General features: G+C 43.4%; 1 protein-coding gene across 3 annotated transcripts in view; it reads right to left on the bottom strand.

Annotated features, from left to right (window-relative positions):
* kirrel3a (kirre like nephrin family adhesion molecule 3a) overlaps positions 1-21,303 on the bottom strand; it is a 362,627-nt gene that overhangs the window by 25,231 nt on the left and 316,093 nt on the right. For all 3 annotated transcript variants that reach the window (XM_034226819.1, XM_034226821.1, XM_034226820.1), the window contains exons 10-11: positions 12,024-12,124; positions 10,718-10,916 (exon numbers count right to left, since the gene is read on the bottom strand). In XM_034226819.1, coding sequence (XP_034082710.1) covers positions 10,718-10,916; positions 12,024-12,124 — 300 coding nt within the window. The remainder of the gene's footprint in view (positions 1-10,717; positions 10,917-12,023; positions 12,125-21,303) is intronic.

The following is a 21,303-nucleotide window of genomic DNA, read 5'->3' as shown; positions in this document are numbered from 1 at the left end:
GGTAGTTAACTTTAGTCTAAGTTATCTCAGTGGGACTCAAAACAGTTTGATCACCATTTATGTAAACAAGTATTTCCGAGGCACACCTTCATGATATGATCATTATAGTTAGGCTATAAAACAATAAGAGAATAAAGGAAAAACAGTTATGAAATACTATATGGCAGTAAAACAAGAATACAGTTTGAAAGGGGAGTGATTTATAAAATATCCATAAAGAAAAAGTAAATCTGTTTACAGTTCTGTTTCATCTGGGTGTTGAGAGATGTTAAGATTCACCGATTCGCATCGGTGCACCGGCATAAACGTTCAAGATGCGAGTGCACCAGTTGAAAGAGTGCACATCGGCTACAGTTTGGGTTGAACCGGGTTGAACTCGCGATGCATCGATTGCGTTGCGTTTTTGCATCGGTAAAAAAACGATTCATTCATATAAAATCTTGTCAACGCTCAGCAGAGACAATCTTTGATATTTGCTTCGCCACTACGGAGGCCGAGAGTCTCAGTTATCAACACACACGGAAGTTGAGGAGAAAGAGAAACACAGCGCACCAAAAAATACCTACAAATCAAACGTTTGGCAACACTTCGGATTGTTCAAGAAAGACGGTGTAATAGTCCTTTATGCTATAGAGCTGACCGCAGGTCATGGAGAGTAATAAGGTATCTGTAGACCTTTGTATGAGGTATCTTTATTACTTAACAGGTCTACAGCCATGATACATAGATCCGTCCTAGATGCGGGCTTGCATACACACAATATCACTCCGCAGCCGCACCCCATCAGTAACGTCCTGATGGTATATGTGCGCGGCACTATATACTACAGACGGTCATCTTGAAAAATCGCTCGCAAATTGTTAACGATGCCGAGCCGCTTTAAAGTACACAAGTAGTACGAGGAACTTAGCGACGCACATAAAGAGGCGACATGGGGTCTGCGGCTGAAAAGAGAAACCTGAAAGCTAGACATATGAGTGAAATCACTCAGTGAGGTGTTCTGTCAGAGAGAGTGGTGTTTAGTTTACAGCAGCCTGTGACGGCCAATAATAGTTTAAATGTCTTCCTTACTGTAAGCAGTTATGAAATACCTGTTTGTGAAAGGTTATTTGTATTCTTTATTGTTCATATAGAACCCACTGCTTTCTGCTCACTGGTGAGTTAGCCTATGAATGAGTGTTAAGCACATCAGGCTGGCAGCTGTATGGGCATTGCACTATGGTAGTTGTTATTTGCACATTGTTAATCATGAGCAATGCATCCTTACATTGTTTAACTGTGAGGTGTTATGCAATTGTACTGTACTCTGGAGAGCTTTTAAAGGTAAAAAAATAAACGGCATGATGGGATGTGCAGAACCAAATATGTAAAGCACTTTTTTGTTAATGTATGATTTGCTGCATATAAGGAATAAAACAAAAATCCTCTGTCATACCATATTAAAGTATCATTATTTTTTAGGGATGTCAGTTGATTAAAATATTTAATCGCGATTAATCGCATGATTGTCCATAGTTAATCGCGATTAATCGCAAATTAATCGCACATTTTTGATCTGTTCTAAATGTACCTTAGAGGAATATTTTTCAAGTTTTTAATACTCTTATCAACATATGAGTGGACAAATATTCTTTATGCAAATGTTTATTATCATTTGAACAATGACAAATATTCTCATGAATATTAAACACAACAACCTCTGAACATTACAAATATTTGCCTCAATTCAACCTGGAACCTCTCTCATACAATAATACAATACAAATGGTGTGTGTGTGTGCGCGCGCGTGCGTGCGTGTGTGTGTGTGTGTGTGTGTTTCCCCTTTCACACCAGCGCTTTTTCAGCTCCGGCTCGGAGCTGGAGCCTGAAAAGCGCCGGTTTTTCCTGTTCACACCGCAGCGGCGCCAGCTCTTAGCTCCGGAATCCGGTTCACTTCCAGCTCCAAAAAATTGTCGGTCTAGACTCTAGAGGCAAGAGCTTCGGAGCTAAGAGGTGGCGTCACTTACGTCTCTCTTATGTCGAGGCGTGCAGGAAACTAAACCCACCTCCCCTGAACATGGGTCGACTGTCATGCCTGCCTACAAGCAGTAGTGCTTATAAACACACTTTATAAAGTCAGGCAACACTAACCAGGCTTCGTGTGATTCTGTTTATTTGTACCTTACTTTGACCATCCGTTCACTGTTATTGATCATTGTGGAGAGAGGCAGACGTGTTGTTTTGTATTATAGCAGCTATCGGATGGAATCAATACATGGGCTGCACAGGTTTTCGTGTCCGACTATCACAAGTAGAATCATAATAAAAATACGCCGGTAAAATGTGCCTGTAGAAAACGGTTTATGCCACAATAATAATAATAATCCTTATATTTATTATAGCGCTTTATCAATGACTCTCAAAGCACTTTACAAATACACATTACACATACAGATCATACATACATGTAATGGTCATCTACTGTGGACAATACCCACAGGAGGAAATTCGGGTGAAGTGTCTTGCCCAAGGACACAACGGCCTGACGCAGTGAGGCGGGAGCGGGTTTCGAACTGGAGTTCCCCAACGCCCCCTTGATCTGATGATCAAACGCACAGACCACTGCGCCACCCGTCCCAATAGGATAGCAATAGCAAGTAGTCAGTTAGCTTCGGTTGCTATGCTAACATCACCCATTTTATACCAGAGAAACTTTCATAACAGCGTTGTGATGCCAAACAGCGTCAATTCAGACTGACACACATTCACTTTGGCTAAGGGGAACTGGGGATATGTATCAGCTGCTTGTGTGAGTTGGACAGTGAATACTTTAGAGCGGCCGCTGCAGTGTGAGCTTACCGGAAGCTAACGGGAGAATAAACTCCCGTGGAAGAGCAGCCAACACTGCAGCGGTCGGTAAATGCCGCAGAAACACATTAATAAACAATAAACCTGCTTAAAACCCTGGTTCTCATCCTCAGTCTTCGCCAGTTCTTCGTTTATTCTTCAGTGGTAACTAACGTCCCGGCCTACTTAGCATTTTTTGCCTAGTAAACTTTTTGAAGGATTTACCTTCCTAACCCTGCTTTTTGCCTGTTTCCAGATCCACACACCTGCCGCTCCGCCTGCCTCGTCCAGCCACCTTCCTGGTCTGTCCTGCTCCTCGTCTCCCCTCTCTGAGTTCCTCGCCCCGGTCTGAACCTCGGTTCCAGGATTCCCATTCCTCTCCAACTCCTTGACTGTGCCGTGGTCTAAATAAAGCCCATTTTTGACACTTCACCACAGTTTCTGTCTAAGTGCTTGCATAGCGGGTTCTCTTCTCCGGTCTTTCCGCAGGAAGCCTAACACGAATGCAAGGAAGTGGCAGAAATGTATGACCCAGAGCTGTGGCCAGTTGGCACCTATGTCCGACGCTATTATGAGCCAAGATGGCCTGCTAGCGGGTCGCTTGTGGGTGATATCCCTGCTCCAAACAATGTGGTCGCTCCTGTACAACACGGGAATCCTTCATCTGCTGATGTAAATGACTGTAGTACATAAACAATAGGATGCGGGTGGTGTCATATAACACGCGTGGCCTACGTGTGGGGCACAGTGCTGGTGATAAAGCGAGGCGGCTGGTTGTTGATAAACTGTTGGAGGAATGTGATATTCTGTGCTTACAAGAGACATGGTTACCTAAGCAAGATCTGGAAAGGCTGAATACACTACATGCTAATTTTCATGGAGTTGGAGAGTCAACTACTGATCTCTGTGATAAAATTGCCCATGGCAGGATACCTGGTGGTGTGGCGATTCTCTGGAACAGTAAATATGATCCTTTGGTTACAGTGGTAAGATTGGACATCGGCTGGGTCATTGGTATAGAGATCAAGTATGAACATAGGTCATTTATTATCGTAAATATTTACACACCTTATGAATCATATGAAAATGAAGATGAATATCGCAATAGAATGGCATTTGTTAATGCATTCATTAAGGATAATGCCACAACCTGTGTGTATGTAGTGGGTGACTTGAATGCTGACATTTCGGATGATAAATCTCTGTTTGACAAATGTTTACTGCATTTTTGTAATGATAATAATCTCATACTGTCAAGTAAATCTCTACTACCTGAGAAAAGCTTTACATATATTAGTGAAGCATGGCATACTGTGTCATGGCTAGATCACTGTATATGCACAGCTGATGCACACGCTTCTCTGGACAACATTGACATCTGTTATGAGTTGGCCACTACAGATCATATTCCTTTTGTATTGACCCTAAATGTTGAAAATATTCCGGTGCTATCTGTTGATGACAATAACACATACACAGGGAGGCTGGATTGGTCAAAGTTAAGTGAGAAGGATATTAATCACTATACCTCACTCACTGACTAACCATTAGACTCGATTGTAATTCCAAGAGAAGCAATGCCTTGCAGTGACACCAACTGTAAAAATGTGCAACATGGTAGAGATCTATGTTTTACATATGATCTTATTATTGATGTGTTAAATGCCTCAAGTAAGGGTTTTTACGACAGCAAGAAAAAGGAGCATAGTATAAAACCTGGATGGAATGAACCTGTGACTGAGCTACACACTGCTGCTAGAGATGCTTGTAAATTGTGGGCAGAATCAGGAAGGCCGAGACAGGGGTCTTTGTTTGAACATAAACAGTCCACTAATGCCAAATATAAGTATGCAGTCCGCTTCATTAAAAGAAATGAGGACACAATGACGGCTGACTCACTTGCCAGAAAGCTGCGCAACAATAGTTGCTATGATTTCTAGAAAGAGGTCAAAGTCATAAACAGCTTTAGACTCCCTTACCGTCTTCCATTGAAGGAGTGTGTGGGTCAGGCAGCATCGCAGAACTGTGGCGACAACACTATCATGAGTTGTTCAACTGTGTTAAGAGTGATGCATTTGTGGTTGAAAAGGTTGACTCCACTGAAAACGTTACAGTCAGATCAGAGGAAGTCGACAACACTATAATGAATCTAGAAAATAACAAAGCTTGTGGCCCGGATCTCATCTCAGCCGAACACTTAACACATGCCAGTCTTAAGCTCGCTCCTCTTGTTGTTCTGTCTTACTGGTTTCCTTAATCATGGCGTCTTACCAGATTCCATGTTATCTGTGCTACTTGTGCCAGTCTTCAAGGATAAAGCTGGGAAGATTAATGGCATTGATAATTACAGACCCATTGCTTTAGCTAGCATTCTCTCCAAAGTGCTGGAGAACATTCCGTTGGATAGGCTGGAAAGGTATATTACCACAGCTGACAACCAGTTCGGTTTTAAAAGAAAACATGGCACAGATATGTGTATTTTTGCTTTAAAATACATTATAGCACAATATAGAAGCCATAATTCCACCATGTTTCTGTGTTTTATTGATGCTTCCAAGGAATTTGATAGACTGAATCATTTCAAATGATTTGACCAAATGTGCCAGAGAGGGGTACCCAAGTACATAATAAGGATCTTAGCCTTTTGGTATGCACATTAGAATATGCAGGTGAAGTGGGGCAATACTGTGTCTGAACATTTTTATGTTGGTAATGGGGTCAATCAAGGTGGGATTTGATCTCCTTTGTTGTTTAATCTGTACATGGATGATCTGTCTAGGAAACTGAACTTGTGTAAAACTGGTTGTGTCATCGGTGCTACTGTTGTCAACCACCTTATGTACGCTGATGATTTAATCATCTTTTCCCCATGCAGTGCTGGCTTACAACAGCTTCTGAGGACTTGTTCCCAGTATGGCATTGATTTTAATATTAAGTATAACGACAAGAAGAGTAGCATCATGATTGTGCGAAGTAAAGAGGATACAAAGGCTATATTTCCTAATTGTATTCTCAGTAGCAACATTCTTCTTGTGTGCAGTGAGATTAAGTACCTTGGTCATTATATTTCTGATGATCTCACAGATGACAAAGACATCCATAGACAACGCTGCAAACTGTATGCCCAGGCAAACATATTCATGCGGAAATTATCATGCTCTGTAGATGTCAAGGTATCACTTTTTAAAGCTTTCTGTGCACCATTGTACACGCAGCTACGGCCCTGCATTAAACTGCGGAGCGGCGTTCACACAGACTGCGGCTCACACCTCTGCAGAGAGGGAGCGAGCTGTCCCAGCACCTGAAGGTGGATCAGCTTCCCCTGGGAGCATTTCCCCTTCCACTAGTTTTGTTTTTACTAAAGACGAGAGCTTGAAACAAAATATTAATAAAACGCTGCTGTTTGAATCGATAGCGTTTAACAGACGGTCGCTGTTTGGGACGTTACGTTACAAAATACTACGCAGACAGCACTAGCTAGCTGGGAGATCGATCACTTTGCTAAACTATGCAGTACTATTAAATCCACGTAAACTACACATCACAGCAATGAAAAAGATCAATGAAACCAGGATACATCCTTTACCGTCAAACTGGATCTAGCTGCCTGTGCGTTTGATCAATACTTTCTGATGTTATATTTATGATATGCTACTTATCAGCTACATGGCCCTAACGTGTAAAGTTAGACAAGCATTTGTTCCAGAGCTTTTCACAAGTAGACTCTTGCAGGCCAGAGTAGCTGGAGTGATTCAACAACAATACAAAGACATATCTGAGAAGAGACCAGGAAGAACAGAAAGAGGAAAAGGAAAAGAGAGATGAAGAGACCAGGAGGGTCAGAGCAGGAGGAAGAGGAGGAGGAGATGAAGAGACCAGGAGGGTCAGAGCAGGAGGAAGAGGAGGAGGAGATGAAGAGACCAGGAGGGTGAGAGCATGAGGAAGAGGAGGAGGAGATGAAGAGACCAGGAGGAAGAGGAGGAGGAGATGAAGAGACCAGGAGAGTCAGAGCAGGAGGAAGAGGAGGAGATGAAGAGACCAGGAGAATCAGAGCAGGAGGAAGAGGAGGAGGAGATGAAGAGACCAGGAGGGTCAGAGCAGGAGGAAGAGGAGGAGATGAAGAGATCAGGAGGCTCAGAGCAGGAAGAAGAGGAGGAGATGAAGAGACCAGGAGGGTCAGAGCAGGAGGAAGAGGAGGAGATGAAGAGACCAGGAGGGTCAGAGCAGGAGGAAGAGGAGGAGATGAAGAGACCAGGAGGGTGAGAGCAGGAGGAAGAGGAGGAGATGAAGAGACCAGGAGGCTCAGAGCAGGAGGAAGAGGAGGAGATGAAGAGACCAGGAGGGTCAGAGCAGGAGGAGATGAAGAGACCAGGAGGCTCAGAGCAGAAGGAAGAGGAGGAGATGAAGAGACCAGGAGGCTCAGAGGAGGAGATGAAGACATTAGTGAAGAAGAAGACATGTATGTGAGGAAGAGGAAGTATCAGAAAGAGGGCCAGAGGCAGGTACCAGGAGGCAGAGGAGACTCCAGCTTGACTACATGGGATGTTCTTATTCTCCTCACATGTTCCATCACAGCAGCTCAGTCTAGCGGCTCTTATATTGAGAAATATGTATTGAAATGTGTTGCTGCACAGGTCACCTGTAGCTCTCTGAGAGCTGGGTGATGTCATTTGTGTACTTAATTATAACTAATACTTTGACTTAGGGCTGGGCGATAAATCGATTTTATCGATTAACTCGAGTGTGTAGTTCACGTCGACTTGTTATAATGAAAATCGGTTTTCTCTTCAACATCCGCCAACTTTTCCCTCTGGGCTCCCGTAGTTCGCCTCAGCCCTCCCCCCGCACAGTGCGCGCATTTACCAAATAGAGTGATACACATTACACAAACAACATGACAACGAGCAGGTAAGAACTTGTTCCAAAGAAAGGCACGGTGTCATCCGTTATTTGGAATTGGTTTGCGTTCGCGAGGTCAGATTTAGACCAGACAACACCCCGCTGCAAAGTATGTTTGAAGTCTGTTGCTAGCAAAGGCAGCAGTACGACAAATGTACTGCAGCACCTAAAACAAAAGCATCCTGCTGAATGGGAGAAATGTTCCGTGCAGCGGAATGAAAAAGACCGCGGCACTACAAGCACCTCACGCACAGCCGCCAAAATACAGTCTACCGTAACACAGACATTTTCAAACTGCATCCCATATAGTGCTGCGTACCGGTACGCCGAACCGGTACTGGACTTGTAAAAAGTTTCGGTTCAAGTCCGGTTAAAACCGGAACGTCGCGAACCCGTACTTGGACTCGCAAAAAAAACTAGCACTTACGTATATTCTGGTGTCTGTGGTTATTTAAACATTCCCTGATAAACGTTATTCAGCGTCAATAAATGAGTGCTAATCCCAGTGTGCTCAGTGTACAACATCACATGTCATTTCACCTTCGATTCACGGTTTGAAAACGTAGCATTTCACCACATGCTAATGCTAACCGGAAGTGAATATTTTTCAGAATAAAAGTATTAAGTTAATAGTGTCAACTTCCGGTTTTTTTCAGAATAAAACTGATTTAAATTAAATAGTGTATTTAATTCAAAATTACGCCATATCAACATTGATTTTAATTTCTAAAAGTATGTATGTACATCACTATGTATGTAGTATACACTGTATAATGTACACATGTAGAGTTGTAGAAAATACATGGTGTACAGACAGTACAGTACACTCTGACTGTACAGTCAGTCACTACAGTGTAGCCTATACTGTATAGTAGGTGTGTAACAGTGTAATGCGTATAGTCTACTCTACACTCTACCTTTCAGCAACGTTTTAGTGATTTAGGCTCAGTCAGCTCAGGGACTGTTTGGTTACTTTAGTTTGGTAAATGAAATAAATGTTTGAACTTTGTAGTAGTTCACTGTAGTTGCTGTCATAAGTCATTTGTAGACTGTGGCAAAACGTTTTTTTTTTACATTTGTACTTTGTAGAGAAATGTAGACACAAGTTGGAAGGGAGCACAATAAACCTGATGAGTTTGAATTTGAGTTAATTATGAGTTCATTTTTAATTGATAATTAGCTCACAATAAGTTCATTTTAGTTACTCACACAACTTGACAAAAGCCATGGGTTCAGGTCCGGACTTATAAGTCCGGACCTGAACCTGAACCTCTGGACTTGAGTCCGGACCTGAACCTGAATGTGAGTCCTGTCCAGGTACGCAGCACTAATCCCATATGACAAGAATTCGGCCCGCTGGAAAGCCATTACAGATGCGGTCGGTATGTATATAGCAAAGGATATGGTGCCAATATATCCTCCTGGGACCCAGCCCATTGAAAATGTCCACTGTAGTGGACATTTTGTTAACATGCATCTCCTTTTACTCTTTTGAGCTACTCTATCAATCCCTGATGTGCTGTACAGAAGACATCCTGGTCTTTCCAGTGATATGTCATTGGTTAAAATTGGAACAATTACTTTGTCATCTGCATATGAATTGGGGGGGGGGGGGGGAGAGAACATCGATTTAAATCGTAAATCGGATTTTTTGTGAAAAATTCGGGGATTTCTTTTTTTGGCCATATCGCCCAGCCCTACTTTGACTGTACTTAAACATAATTCTAGGTATCATGAGTATTTCATTTCTGCTGTTTTATACTATATGTTAGTTTGTTTGTCTGAACACCTTGTTTCTCTTGTGCATTAAGAACACTTGTGTTAGGGCATGATTTAACAATACATAGGTTATATACAGTATAAAATCTGAATTATCTAACGCAGCCCCTCGTCCTCCACAATGTTAAGCTGTAGCCACTCATTTAACTATCGCTGTTGAAAGCTTGCTGCTCGTAGAAGTGTCCAGGCGTCTCCCCGGCAAACTTTCAAGCGTGGTCTGCCGCAAGCGAGCGGCAGGAGCGGGGCTGTCAGCATCAGCTGTGTGCTTGACTTGCTGTTTAAAACACCTTTTATTGTATCCATATCTCTCGCTAGAATCTCCCACCATCCAAATAACTAACAACAACGTCAAGCCTTTGGGCTCTGAAACTACGGGGCGGGCTGAGGACAAATACACATTAGTTAATCGCACGTTAAAATAATTAGTGGCCTTTTTGCTGTTTTTACTGATGTTTTTAGTTGATGAGTACTGCAGATTACTATGCAAACTTAGAGACCGGAAATACTGTTTTCACCCCAAGCTGTTGCCTGGCAACGCAATTCTGTTGATAGTTATTTCATATCGCATAAACACCATATCGCATAAACACCATATCCCAACGTGCATTGCGGCTAAAACATCCAATCACCGAGCTTCAATCATAGCTGTGGATCTTGCGTAATCAGTTCAGTGGGTGTGTACTGCCTACGTCTGTTTCCGGTGACTTTATTTTGAAATTCAGTTCCTGACGGACGGCAAAAAAGCCCGATATTCTAGAATTAAACAAATAAATAAGAACAAGGATAATTGTGTGTTATTGTTGAGTAAATAACAGTGTGTTATTTAGAAAACAATAACAAATTAGAAGGAAAAAAATATTTCAAAAAATACAGATTTCAGTATTCTGAGGCTCTGAGTCCCATTTATTTTCCTCACGGACGGCAAAAAAAATTCGACATTATACGATTTAAAATAAAAACAATAATTGTGGCTTGATATTGTGTAAGAACATGTTTTTATGAACTCCACAGCTTCCGGTCTTCCAAGACCCGACCGGACAAAAAGATGTGCTGCAGGCACGAAACATACTACCAATAGAAATACATTGCTTTTAAAATCGTTCTGTGTGACACGAAAAAAAGGGGAAAATCGTGTTGGTGAACACGAATCAATAGATTAAATGTCGTGACTATAACACGAAATGCCGTGAGACTGGGTTGTGTGGTCCTCACCTTGTTCTTTCAGTCGGATGATCTCTGTGTCGGAGCCGAAGCTGTTCCAGGCGGTGCAGTTGTAGATGGTCTGGAAGTCAGCGGGGACGATGTTGCTCATGGTCAGAGTGGAGATCACTCCCTCATCAGTACTGACTGTCTCCACGGTGTAGCGTCCAGACGTCCCCGACTCTAAGACCGTCTCCTTCCAGGACCAGGCCTGAGGCACAGCACACGTGTTAGAGGGACTAAACTGAAACCAGATGCTAATTCACGCACAAACACACACACGTGCAAACATAAAAAAGAAAAGTCTATTTTCCGTTTATTTTCTTTACAACATGCTATTGTTGGCATGGTTTCCTGATGATCCTACTTGAGAGAATTCATATTACTCACCATTGTGGGCGTCAAGAATTATCTAATATTTTCTCGTACTTAGGGTTAGGGTTGTGAATAACTTAATAGTAATGTACTGTTTTTTTTCATGAAAAAGTTCAATTCAACCATAAATAAAGTATGTATATTGTATATGTGTCTGTGAATGTGGCCTCTGGCTCTGTTTCAGTGCCTTATGGCGCATTTCCACTGCAGGGCCTCGCACGGCTTAGTACGGTATAGTTAGGCCTTGGTAGGCCAAGCTCACTTTATGCTGCGTTTCCATTACAGTTTAGTAGCTGGGGCAGTAACTATAGTAACGCAGTGTAGGCGGAGCTGTGACGTCATCTTCATTGTGACACACAAAACCAAACATCCGCCTTTAGCTGTTAGCACTCAGAGCTCACAGCTCCTCATATCTGTTCAGAAACTAGACAACAGTTAAACAAGTTCAAACCACAGACTGTCTGTGTCATGGCGAATACAGTCGCTGATTTATTTATGTCTGTAGGCCATTGTTGAGTGTGTGGATGGACTTGTCAAAGCATTAATTCATGGTTGTTACTAACCGGTATCAGTATGTTGTTACTTCGGCATCATTTTGAAACGTGTATTACAATTAAATCACGGTCAAATATGTTCATCTTGTTGTAGTTGTAGCCACTCACGTCACTAGTTTAGCATATTCAGCCCGGTTGTTGGCCTGGAAAGAACCACGATTTTGGAGGGCCAGAAAAACTGTGAAAAGGTACCCGTTAGCCGGAACTACCCCTAGTGGAAACGCAACAAAAAACGGGCCGGGTTTGGCACGGCACGCTTAAACCGTGCTACGCGCTGCATTGGAAATGCTCCATTAGTGTTTCAGCCTAATGAGATGCATCCCCCACTGACCGAATGTCTCTAACATGGAAATTAATGAGTAAATGGAATGAGGAATCACATGACTCACGATGCGGTCGGGAGGAGGGGTGCTGCGGATGAAGCACTTGATCTGACCCTTCTCTCCGTAGAGCACCTGCTGAGTCTGGGTGCTGGAGATGGTGGGAGGACCTGTGGAGGGACAGAGACTCCATCATCACAACATGGACCTGAGCCAAACGTCTTCGCGTCAATCAACGTCTTTGAAATTCTCAGTTTCCTCTACTTTGTAACTCTCACATTTACTTTTTAAATTTAAATCAGCAGTATAGATTAATGGATGTTATTTATATATTCTATAACACATAGGTGTGAGCAAGCTCTCTGATTGGTCAATAGGCGTGTTTGATTCCACGATCAAAGAACGGTCAAATAGAACGTGCCTTTTCACAACAAGTCAGTATCCCTCCGCGTCTGAGAAAAACGGTATACCCTTGGCCTGAAAAGCAAACTGCTTGCAGTTTGCTTTTCTCCAGTACAGGCGTACGGACCTCGGCGCAAGCGCCTCGGTCCTGCCGCAGTACTGTCGTACCAATAATGACGTTAAAGAACGGCCTCTCGTGTATGATTGCTTAATTCACTTACATTAGTAACAAACACACACATACGTGCTCTCCTCTGACAGATTCTAATCATTCCAAGATAAGGAATGTAATACGGAAACAAAGGTTGTTTTAGCACCAGCACACATACTCATCAGTTACCATAGTGACATTAGTTTTGAACATTACCTCCTGAAACATTGACTTTAATTAAATGAATAATGTCAACAGAACTGTATCAGGTTAGTTGAAATAAAATGTCTTAATATTATTGTTTTCGTCTAACCTAATACAGTTATGTAACATGTGTTGACATGATACATTTAATTAAAGTCAGTGTTTCAGTTTTTTCAGTGTACTGTAACAAAACAAAGAAACATTATACTGTATGTTGTGCATAAAAAAACGAAATAAAAAAGGGTTAGGGTCACACTGTGCTGCATTAATCTGATCAGTTAGGAGGCTTTAGAGCTATTACTCGTCCATGTTTTTGGACTGGCTGTCAGACAGAGAGTAACCTCCCCTGGATCAGAGGAGGGTCTGACGCTCTGAACACTGAGTGACAGCCCTGACACTGAGGACACTCTGACCATAGAACATTCTTCTTCTCTTTTCAAATGCTCTCCTCAGACAGCCCTCAGGGCATGGCTTCTTGTTGTTTACAGAAAGAAAATCAGTGATAGATAGCATATTTAATGAGCATTGTTTAAGGAGCCTGAGATCTAACATTTTCATCGACAATGACTGCCGCTCTGTCATTGCTTTACACTTGACAAGAAATCACATAATCATTAACTTGAGTCATGGAGCAGGAGAGGTGGAGGTAAGTCGAGGGGGACATTCTCATAAATGACACGTTGTGATCATCTCTTACCACCAGTGGTGTAGTGGGGATTTTTTTACTGGGGGGATGCTATTTTAATCAGGTCATCCCAAACAATGCCACACAAGTGCGCACGCGCGCAGTGCATTCACAAAACGGGCAGACAGGTCCACAGAAACTACCGGTATGCTTAGTCCTACTTTAGTTACTGTACTGCAAAAAGCAGACGTCGCTGCGCTCAACACATACGCAGACTCAAAACCATGGACACACAGGCACATAAATTACATAAACAATTTATAGGCCTAAATTGCATAAACTACAGTATTGCAACTAAGCAGACAGCGCTGCTTCTCTCTCTATCTCCACTTTCAAAATCTATTTAAAATGCATAACAAACAAACAAAATTCCCAAAGTTCTCCTGAAATTAACTTATTAAATAAACGAAACCAAAAATATAGCCTACTTATGCAAACAACATTGAATCTGGACTTGAAATTATTCTGATTAGGCCTATATTGCAAATAAGCTGACAGCGCTGCTTCACACACACACACACACACACACACACACACACACACACACACACACACACACACACACACACACACACACACACACACACACACACACACACACACACACACACACACACACACACACACACGTATACACGCATGAACACTCAGTCTCACACACACATTTAGAATATATTTAGGTATTTAAAAATCTAGTGAGGTCAATATATAATGTCACACACACACACACACACACACACACCTTGCGTTTTGAAGACTGATAAATCCGAAATGGATGAACAAACTTTGCAGCCCAGTTTCCCAGCTTTGCAGTCTATCCACGGGTAGCCTCTTGTTTCCTCCGCCACATCTCCTCCGTCCATACCTCTGGGAAAGGTGAGCTTGAGCTAGCCAGGGGAACGTTGCTAGCATAGCTAACGTTGACTAGTGCTAGCATTATCCACGTCTTTAGGCGGCTCTTCTGGTGATGTAGTGATAGTAGCAGCTTCACTTGTAGCTTCGGTGCTGCTAGCCTCTTTCTTCTTGTGAATTATATTCTTTTTAGAAAATAAGTGTTAGGATCTGTCTGTGTTGGTGTTTTTCTTGTCTTTTTCTATCTTTGGGTTTCCTGTTTTATTTTGTAAAGTTTTCACCCCCGTTTCCTGCCTGTTTGCTTTCTGTCTGTTTCCCTCCCTGATTACCCGATTGTGTTCACCTGGTGCCTCTGTGTTTTCTCCTCCCTCCTCACCTGTCTCGTGTTTATGTGATTAGTCCTGGGTGTATTTAAGTTCTGGGTTTTCTGTCTCTCATTGTCGGGTTGTCTTGTGTTGTGAGTAAACTGCGGTGAGTGTTCTGTTCTGTCTCTGATATTGTAGCCTTGAAATAAAGGAATTATTTTGTCACTGAAATCTGCATTTGGGTCCTGCTTCCTGCACACCGTAACATTACAACCCGACCAAGATATGGGCCCAGCAGATCCTTTTGAGCAGGAGCTATTGGAGTTTTCCTTTGCTTTGGATGACTGCTCGTATCGATGGTTGGGAGCGTCCAGGGTTCAGCAGCGAGAGGCTGTTCTGGCAGAGGCACGCCGGATTACTATGGAGAAGCCAGGCTTGGTTAAATTCTTATCGGGCAGGATTTTGGACTTTCTCACGGTGTGTTATCCCCTGCCTGACAGCCCCAGGCCTCCCAACTCCCGTTTTGATACCACACGCATCGGTGTGACCCGTCTGGCGTCAGCCCCTGCTTCTCACCCAGTGTTTGCTACAGTCCAGGAGCCATTCGCTGGTACTCATCTGGCCTTTGGAGGTCTACGGAGCCTCCAAACGGCTCCTAAAGGAAGGAGTCGCAAGGCCAGGTTGGCAGCACGAGCCCAAGGGGCCATGGTTCCAGAACCAGTTCAGCCTCCAGCAGCCATGGTTACAGACCCAGTTCTGTCCCCAGCAGCCATGGTCCTTGCTCCAGAACCGGTCCCGGCAGCCATGGATTCGGCTCCAGAATCGGACCTTACAGCCATATTTCCGGCTCCAGAGCCGGACCTTACATCCATGTTTCCGGCTCCAGAACCGGACCTTACAGCCATGATTCTGGCTTCAATTCCGGCCCCCGTAGCTATGGTTCCAGACCCAGCTCTGGCCCCAGCTCTGGCCCCAGCTCTGGCCCCAGCTCTGGCCCCAGCTCTGGCCCCAGCTCTGGCCCCAGCTCTGGCCCCAGCTCTGGCCCCAGCTCTGGCCCCAGCTCTGGCCCCAGCTCTGGCCCCAGTCCCATCTCAAGTTTCCTCTCGAGTCCCCTCTCCAGTCCTCTCCTCTAGTCCCTCCTCTAGTCCCTCCTCGAGTCCCCCTCTCGAGTCCCCTCTCGAGTTCCCTTCTCTAGTCCTTTCCCTAGTCCCTCCTCAGGTCACTTCTCCAGTTCCCTCTTGAGTCCCCTCTCCAGTTCCCTCCTCTAGTCCCTCCTTTAGTCCCCTCTCGAGTTCCCTTCTCTAGTCCCCTCTCTAGTTCCCCTCTCGAGTCACGTCTCAAGTCCCTACCCAATGTCCTGGTCCGTTGGAGGTTCCGCTGGGGGTCCTGCCAACTCCATGTCCTGTCCCATTGGAGGTCCCGTCTACTACTCCTCTGCCGGGGGTCCTACCAATCGTATGTCTGTCCCGTTGGAGGTCCCGCCGTCTACTCTCCTGCCGGGGGTCCTGCCAACCCTTTGTCCTGTCCCGTTGGAGGTCCTGCCGGGGGTCCTGCCAACCCTTTGTCCTGTCCTGTTGGAGGGCCCGCCGTCTTCTCTCCTGCCGGGGGTCCTGCCAACACTTTGTCCTGTGCCGTTGGAAGCCCCGCCGACTACTCTCCTGCCGGGGGTCCTGCCAACCCTTTGTCCTGTCCCCTTGGAGGTCCCGCCGTCTACTCTCCTGCCGGGGGTCCTGCCAGCTCCTTGTCCTGTCTCGTTGGAGGTCCCACCGACTACTCTCCTGCCGGGGGTCCTGCCAAGCCTTTGTCCTGTGCTGTTGGAGGCCCCGCCGACTACTCTCCTGCCGGGGGTCCTGCCAACCCTTTGTCCTGTCTCGTTGGAGGTCCCGCCGTCTACTCTCCTGCCGGGGGTCCTGCCAGCTCCTTGTCCTGTCTCGTTGGAGGTCCCGCCGTCTACTCTCCTGCCGAGGGTCCTGCCAGCTCCTTGTCCTGTCTCGTTGGAGGTCCCGCCGACTACTCTCCTGCCGGGGGTCCTGCCAACCCTTTGTCCTGTGCCGTTGGAAGCCCCGCCGACTACTCTCCTGCCGGGGGTCCTGCCAACCCTTTGTCCTGTCCCCTTGGAGGTCCCGCCGTCTACTCTTCTGCCGGGGGTCCTGCCAGCTCCTTGTCCTGTCTCGTTGGAGGTCCCACCAACTACTCTCCTGCCGGGGGTCCTGCCAACCCTTTGTCCTGTCTCGTTGGAGGTCCCGCCGTCTACTCTCCTGCCAGCTCCTTGTCCTGTCTCGTTGGAGGTCCCACCGTCTTTGGGGGTACTGTTAGGATCTGTCTGTGTTGGTGTTTTTCTTGTCTTTTTCTATCTTTGGGTTTCCTGTTTTATTTTGTAAGGTGTTCACCCCCGTTTCCTGCCTGTTTGCTTTCTGTCTGTTTCCCTCCCTGATTACCCGATTGTGTTCACCTGGTGCCTCTGTGTTTTCTCCTCCCTCCTCACCTGTCTCGTGTTTATGTGATTAGTCCTGGGTGTATTTAAGTTCTGGGTTTTCTGTCTCTCTTTGTCGGGTTGTCTTGTGTTGTGAGTAAACTGTTCTGTCTCTGATATTGTAGCCTTGAAATAAAGGAATTATTTTGTCACTGAAATCTGCATTTGGGTCCTGCTTCCTGCACACCGTAACAATAAGTCAAGAAAAAAATGTTTGCCTGCCATTATAGAGCTTTTTCGTTAGCGTTCTTGAGGGAAAGAGCTGCCGCAAAACCGGCGGGCGGCGAGCTGGCCGTGGGTGTATGAGGGGCCGTACAGGCCATAATTCATACTGGTCCTCTCACGCACATACATTCTTCTTTTACATACATATATTTTCACTCTTACATACATACATTCTCCTTTTACATACATATATTTTCACTCTTACATACATACATTCTCATTTTACATACATATATTTTCACTCTTACATACATACATTCTCCTTTTACATACATATATTTTCACTCTTAAATACATACATTCTCCTTTTACATACATATATTTTATAATATGCATGTCTGAAGAGAATATATGTATGCAAGTGAAGAATGTATGTATGTTAGTGCTGTAGCGACGCGTCGACTTCAAAATATCGTCGACGACATATTTCCGCGTCGACGCGTCGCTACACACACGTGGGTCACCCAAAGCAACAAGCAGTTCGCAATCGCACTTCAAACACAATGGAGACTGAAACGGCTACCACCTCCTCCTCACAGGATTGCGCACGAAGCCCCCAAACGAAAACATCTCGCCCTAGGTCTTCAAAAGCATGGGAATATTTTAAAGTTAGTCCAAAACGCAAAGATATTTATATATTTATATCTCACTAAGACTGCTGCATAGCCTAGCAGAAGCAGCAGCTAGCTGTGGTGGCTACCATTAGCAGCTAGCATTTGCTCTCCGATTTTTACATTAAATGGAATTATGGATTATAAATTCAATCATTTTTTTATACATAGACGTTAAAAACCTATGGATTAACCGATTCAGCCGCGTTTTTTCTCATTGTAATGCCATTGAACACGTCTTTTGATCAGATTGACAGCTACGGTGGTGAGACGATCTCCCTAGAAGCTCTGTGAAGGTACGTGTTGTGATGACTGTATTTGCTTCCCCTGTCGCGAGTCCGGATCACTCAGTGATGATACTATATACCTACATAATCTGTGGAGTCTCAGCTTTAATCGGATATATTGTATGTGCAGCTACGATAAGTAATAAGGGTACTTTTATCTTGAGTTCTGTGCCAATGTCCGTTAGCATTTTTCGCTCAGGGGTCATTTAGATGCTTCTTATGAGACTTGTGTTTTGTTTTGGTAAACATGGTTTGTATCGGCAGTTAGCTGAGATTATTTCCGTTAATCTGGTATAACACATTAATAGGTTCTTAAATATTAAGATCCCCTGAGACACAGTATCGTGAACATTTATTTTTTTACATTACGTTTTTTATGAATTGAACAACAGAAAAATAATCGTTAGATTAGTCGACTAATCGATCAAATAATCGCCCGATTAATCGTTTTCAAAAATAATCGTTTCCCCCCAGCACTAATGTATGTGTGAAGACAATATATGTATGTGAGAGAAGAATGTATGTATGTGAGAGAGAAAGTATAGTGGAAACGGAAGGAGTATGGTTGAAACGGAAGGCAGGTCATTCTTGCGCTGTGATTGGCTCAGAAGGTCGAGCGGGGCGGGCTCATGTTCAGAACTTCTGATTTCAAATCAACATAACATGATGGAGGGAGATGAATCGCGTAGATTGCAGCAAGCATTAGGGGTTTTAAGGAACATTTTGTCAACCCCTGAAACTGTCACATCCCTGGCCAGGTGTCCTTGCGGGTGCGTTCGCTTTACTTATCAGAGTGTGCCGTAAGGGCGGTTACTCTTTGGTTTATAAACTCCCGCCTGGGACGGACTGATGCATTAGATTATGTGCTATATGGAGGGGACTTTGACAGAGTATTTCTCACAAAGTACACAGTAAAAGTACTTCAATGTATTGTTAGTAGCAGTCAAACTAGTACCGAGTCCAACAGTGTCAGTTTTATGAAGAACTTGTGGTAAAATATATTTGTAAAAAGAAAATGAAGAGCTACTGATTTGAAAAAACGGCTCTCTGTATAGTTTAAATCTCCTAACAATGTTGTCCATTTATTCTTCTCCCCTCGAGTCCAACAGTGTCAGTTTTATTAAGAACTTTCAGTAAAAAATATTTGTAAAATATGAAGAGCAGCTGATTTGAAAAGACAAACGCGAGAGACGGCTGAGTGACCGCAGTGCAGAATCACTGTATAGTTTAAATCTCCTAACAATGTTGTCCATTTTAGACACATGCTTATTATATTTATTTATGTTGATTTGAATCAGAAGTTCTGAACATGAGCCCGCCCCGCTCGACCTTCTGAGCCAATCACAGCGCAAGAATGACCTGCCTTCCGTTTCAACCATACTCCTTCCGTTTCCACTATACTTTCTCTCACACATACATACATTCTTCTCTCACATACATATATTGTCTTCACACATACATACATTCTTCTCTTGCATACATATATTCTCTTCAGACATGCATATATTATAAAATATATGTATGTAAAAGGAGAATGTATGTATGTAAGAGTGAAAATATATGTATGTAAAAGGAGAATGTATGTATTTAAGAGTGAAAATATATGTATGTAAAAGGAGAATGTATGTGCGTGAGAGGACCAGTATGAATTACGGCCTGTACGGCCCCTCATATGGGTGTGTCACTGACACACCCCCAGCTCGCTGCGGGGTCACGAGCGTGATGTGACGAATCATCATTTTTTAAGGAAATCGTTTTTATTTTTTATTATAATTACTGTGAAATGTATTATGTTTTTGTCATTATTACAACAAATACACACTTACAACTGATAAGACTGGCAATGATTTTATATTTATTAGACTATTAAAAAAAAGATCATGCTCCAAATAAGTGGGGGTACGGCGTACCCCCGCGTCCAACGCCCACTACACCACTGCTTACCACCATATCCACAGAGATAATTAATCATCGTTGTGCTTTTGGATGTGAGAATAGTTTACTTTTTACCGGCATGATACACTGTCCTGTAACAAACAGCTTATTTTCTGAAAGTCGGTAAAGACTTGACAAAGGTTACCTCAAGTTCATTCTTCAGTCTGAAAAACATGTTTCCCTTCACTCTGATCTGCCACTGTGAAAATATTCCAAGACTTCACAACGTCTTAGTTGTAAAGTTGAACAACTTGCAGCATGTCAATGTGTTTGCTTCTTTCGACTGGCTGACCTTAAAACATCTCTCTATTAAACTGTATTGTCAGAATACCGTTTGTTTTCTAGCTACTGAATCGTTCAAAAAGGTTGGAATCCTTTTTCATTGTACTGCGGCCATCAGTCACAAAGTGGAGATAAAGGTGTGAAATGTGGCCATTAGAAATCAATGACAGGCAGCCTTAATAACTCTCAGTGACGGCTGCGCTGAGGGGGGGGGTCTCCTCTGTCCACAATCATCTCTGGGTAATTTTCATTCTTTGAAAGGAAATGTTGATACATCCATTTTGGTTCAGGGACGGTTGCTTTTAATTCTCAGCATGGCTTTGTCAAATGTAGTGTTATTTTTTCTGCTCAAAATTGCGCCCCATTACCAGGTACTGGCTGTTCGGAACAGCACAGGCACATGTGAAAGCTTCCAAAGTGGAGACGGAATCCCGCCACTCGTGTGAAAGCAAACTCAACATGGATTCATGTGAACATTTTATATATACATTCTATTTATTCTTTTGAGCTTTTAGGGAAAGCTAAGCCATATGTATTATGAAATAAAACATTGTGACTGTTTTCCAAAGCACAGCAGTGAATGGAAGATTTGTTAATGTTCAGTGATTGAAATTATTTGTATTAACAGAGCAAGGACAGTTTCATACCTACAATATATACTGTACAAGATGTTATTTTATATTTATATCCTTATTTTAATAATACTTAAACTTCTGTTATTTGTATGCAAAATGACATTATTTAAATTAATTGTTTAGATATTATTTCATTCATTCTAAAATGTCACAAAACATTTCCCCTGGGATAAATTAAGATTTACATTTTAATGTTGATATTGTAATACAAAAACATAGAAAACAAATATTAAAATTGTACGTAAAGTTTGAGATTTTAATCAACCCTACACAAATATTTAGATTCCCATCATCTCAATATA

Source organism: Gymnodraco acuticeps, unplaced genomic scaffold (genome assembly GCF_902827175.1).
Source record: "Gymnodraco acuticeps unplaced genomic scaffold, fGymAcu1.1, whole genome shotgun sequence".
Taxonomy (NCBI): Eukaryota; Metazoa; Chordata; class Actinopteri; order Perciformes; family Bathydraconidae; genus Gymnodraco; species Gymnodraco acuticeps.
The sequence above is the reverse complement of the archived record's forward strand: the minus strand, read 5'-3'. Positions and strand labels throughout refer to the sequence as shown.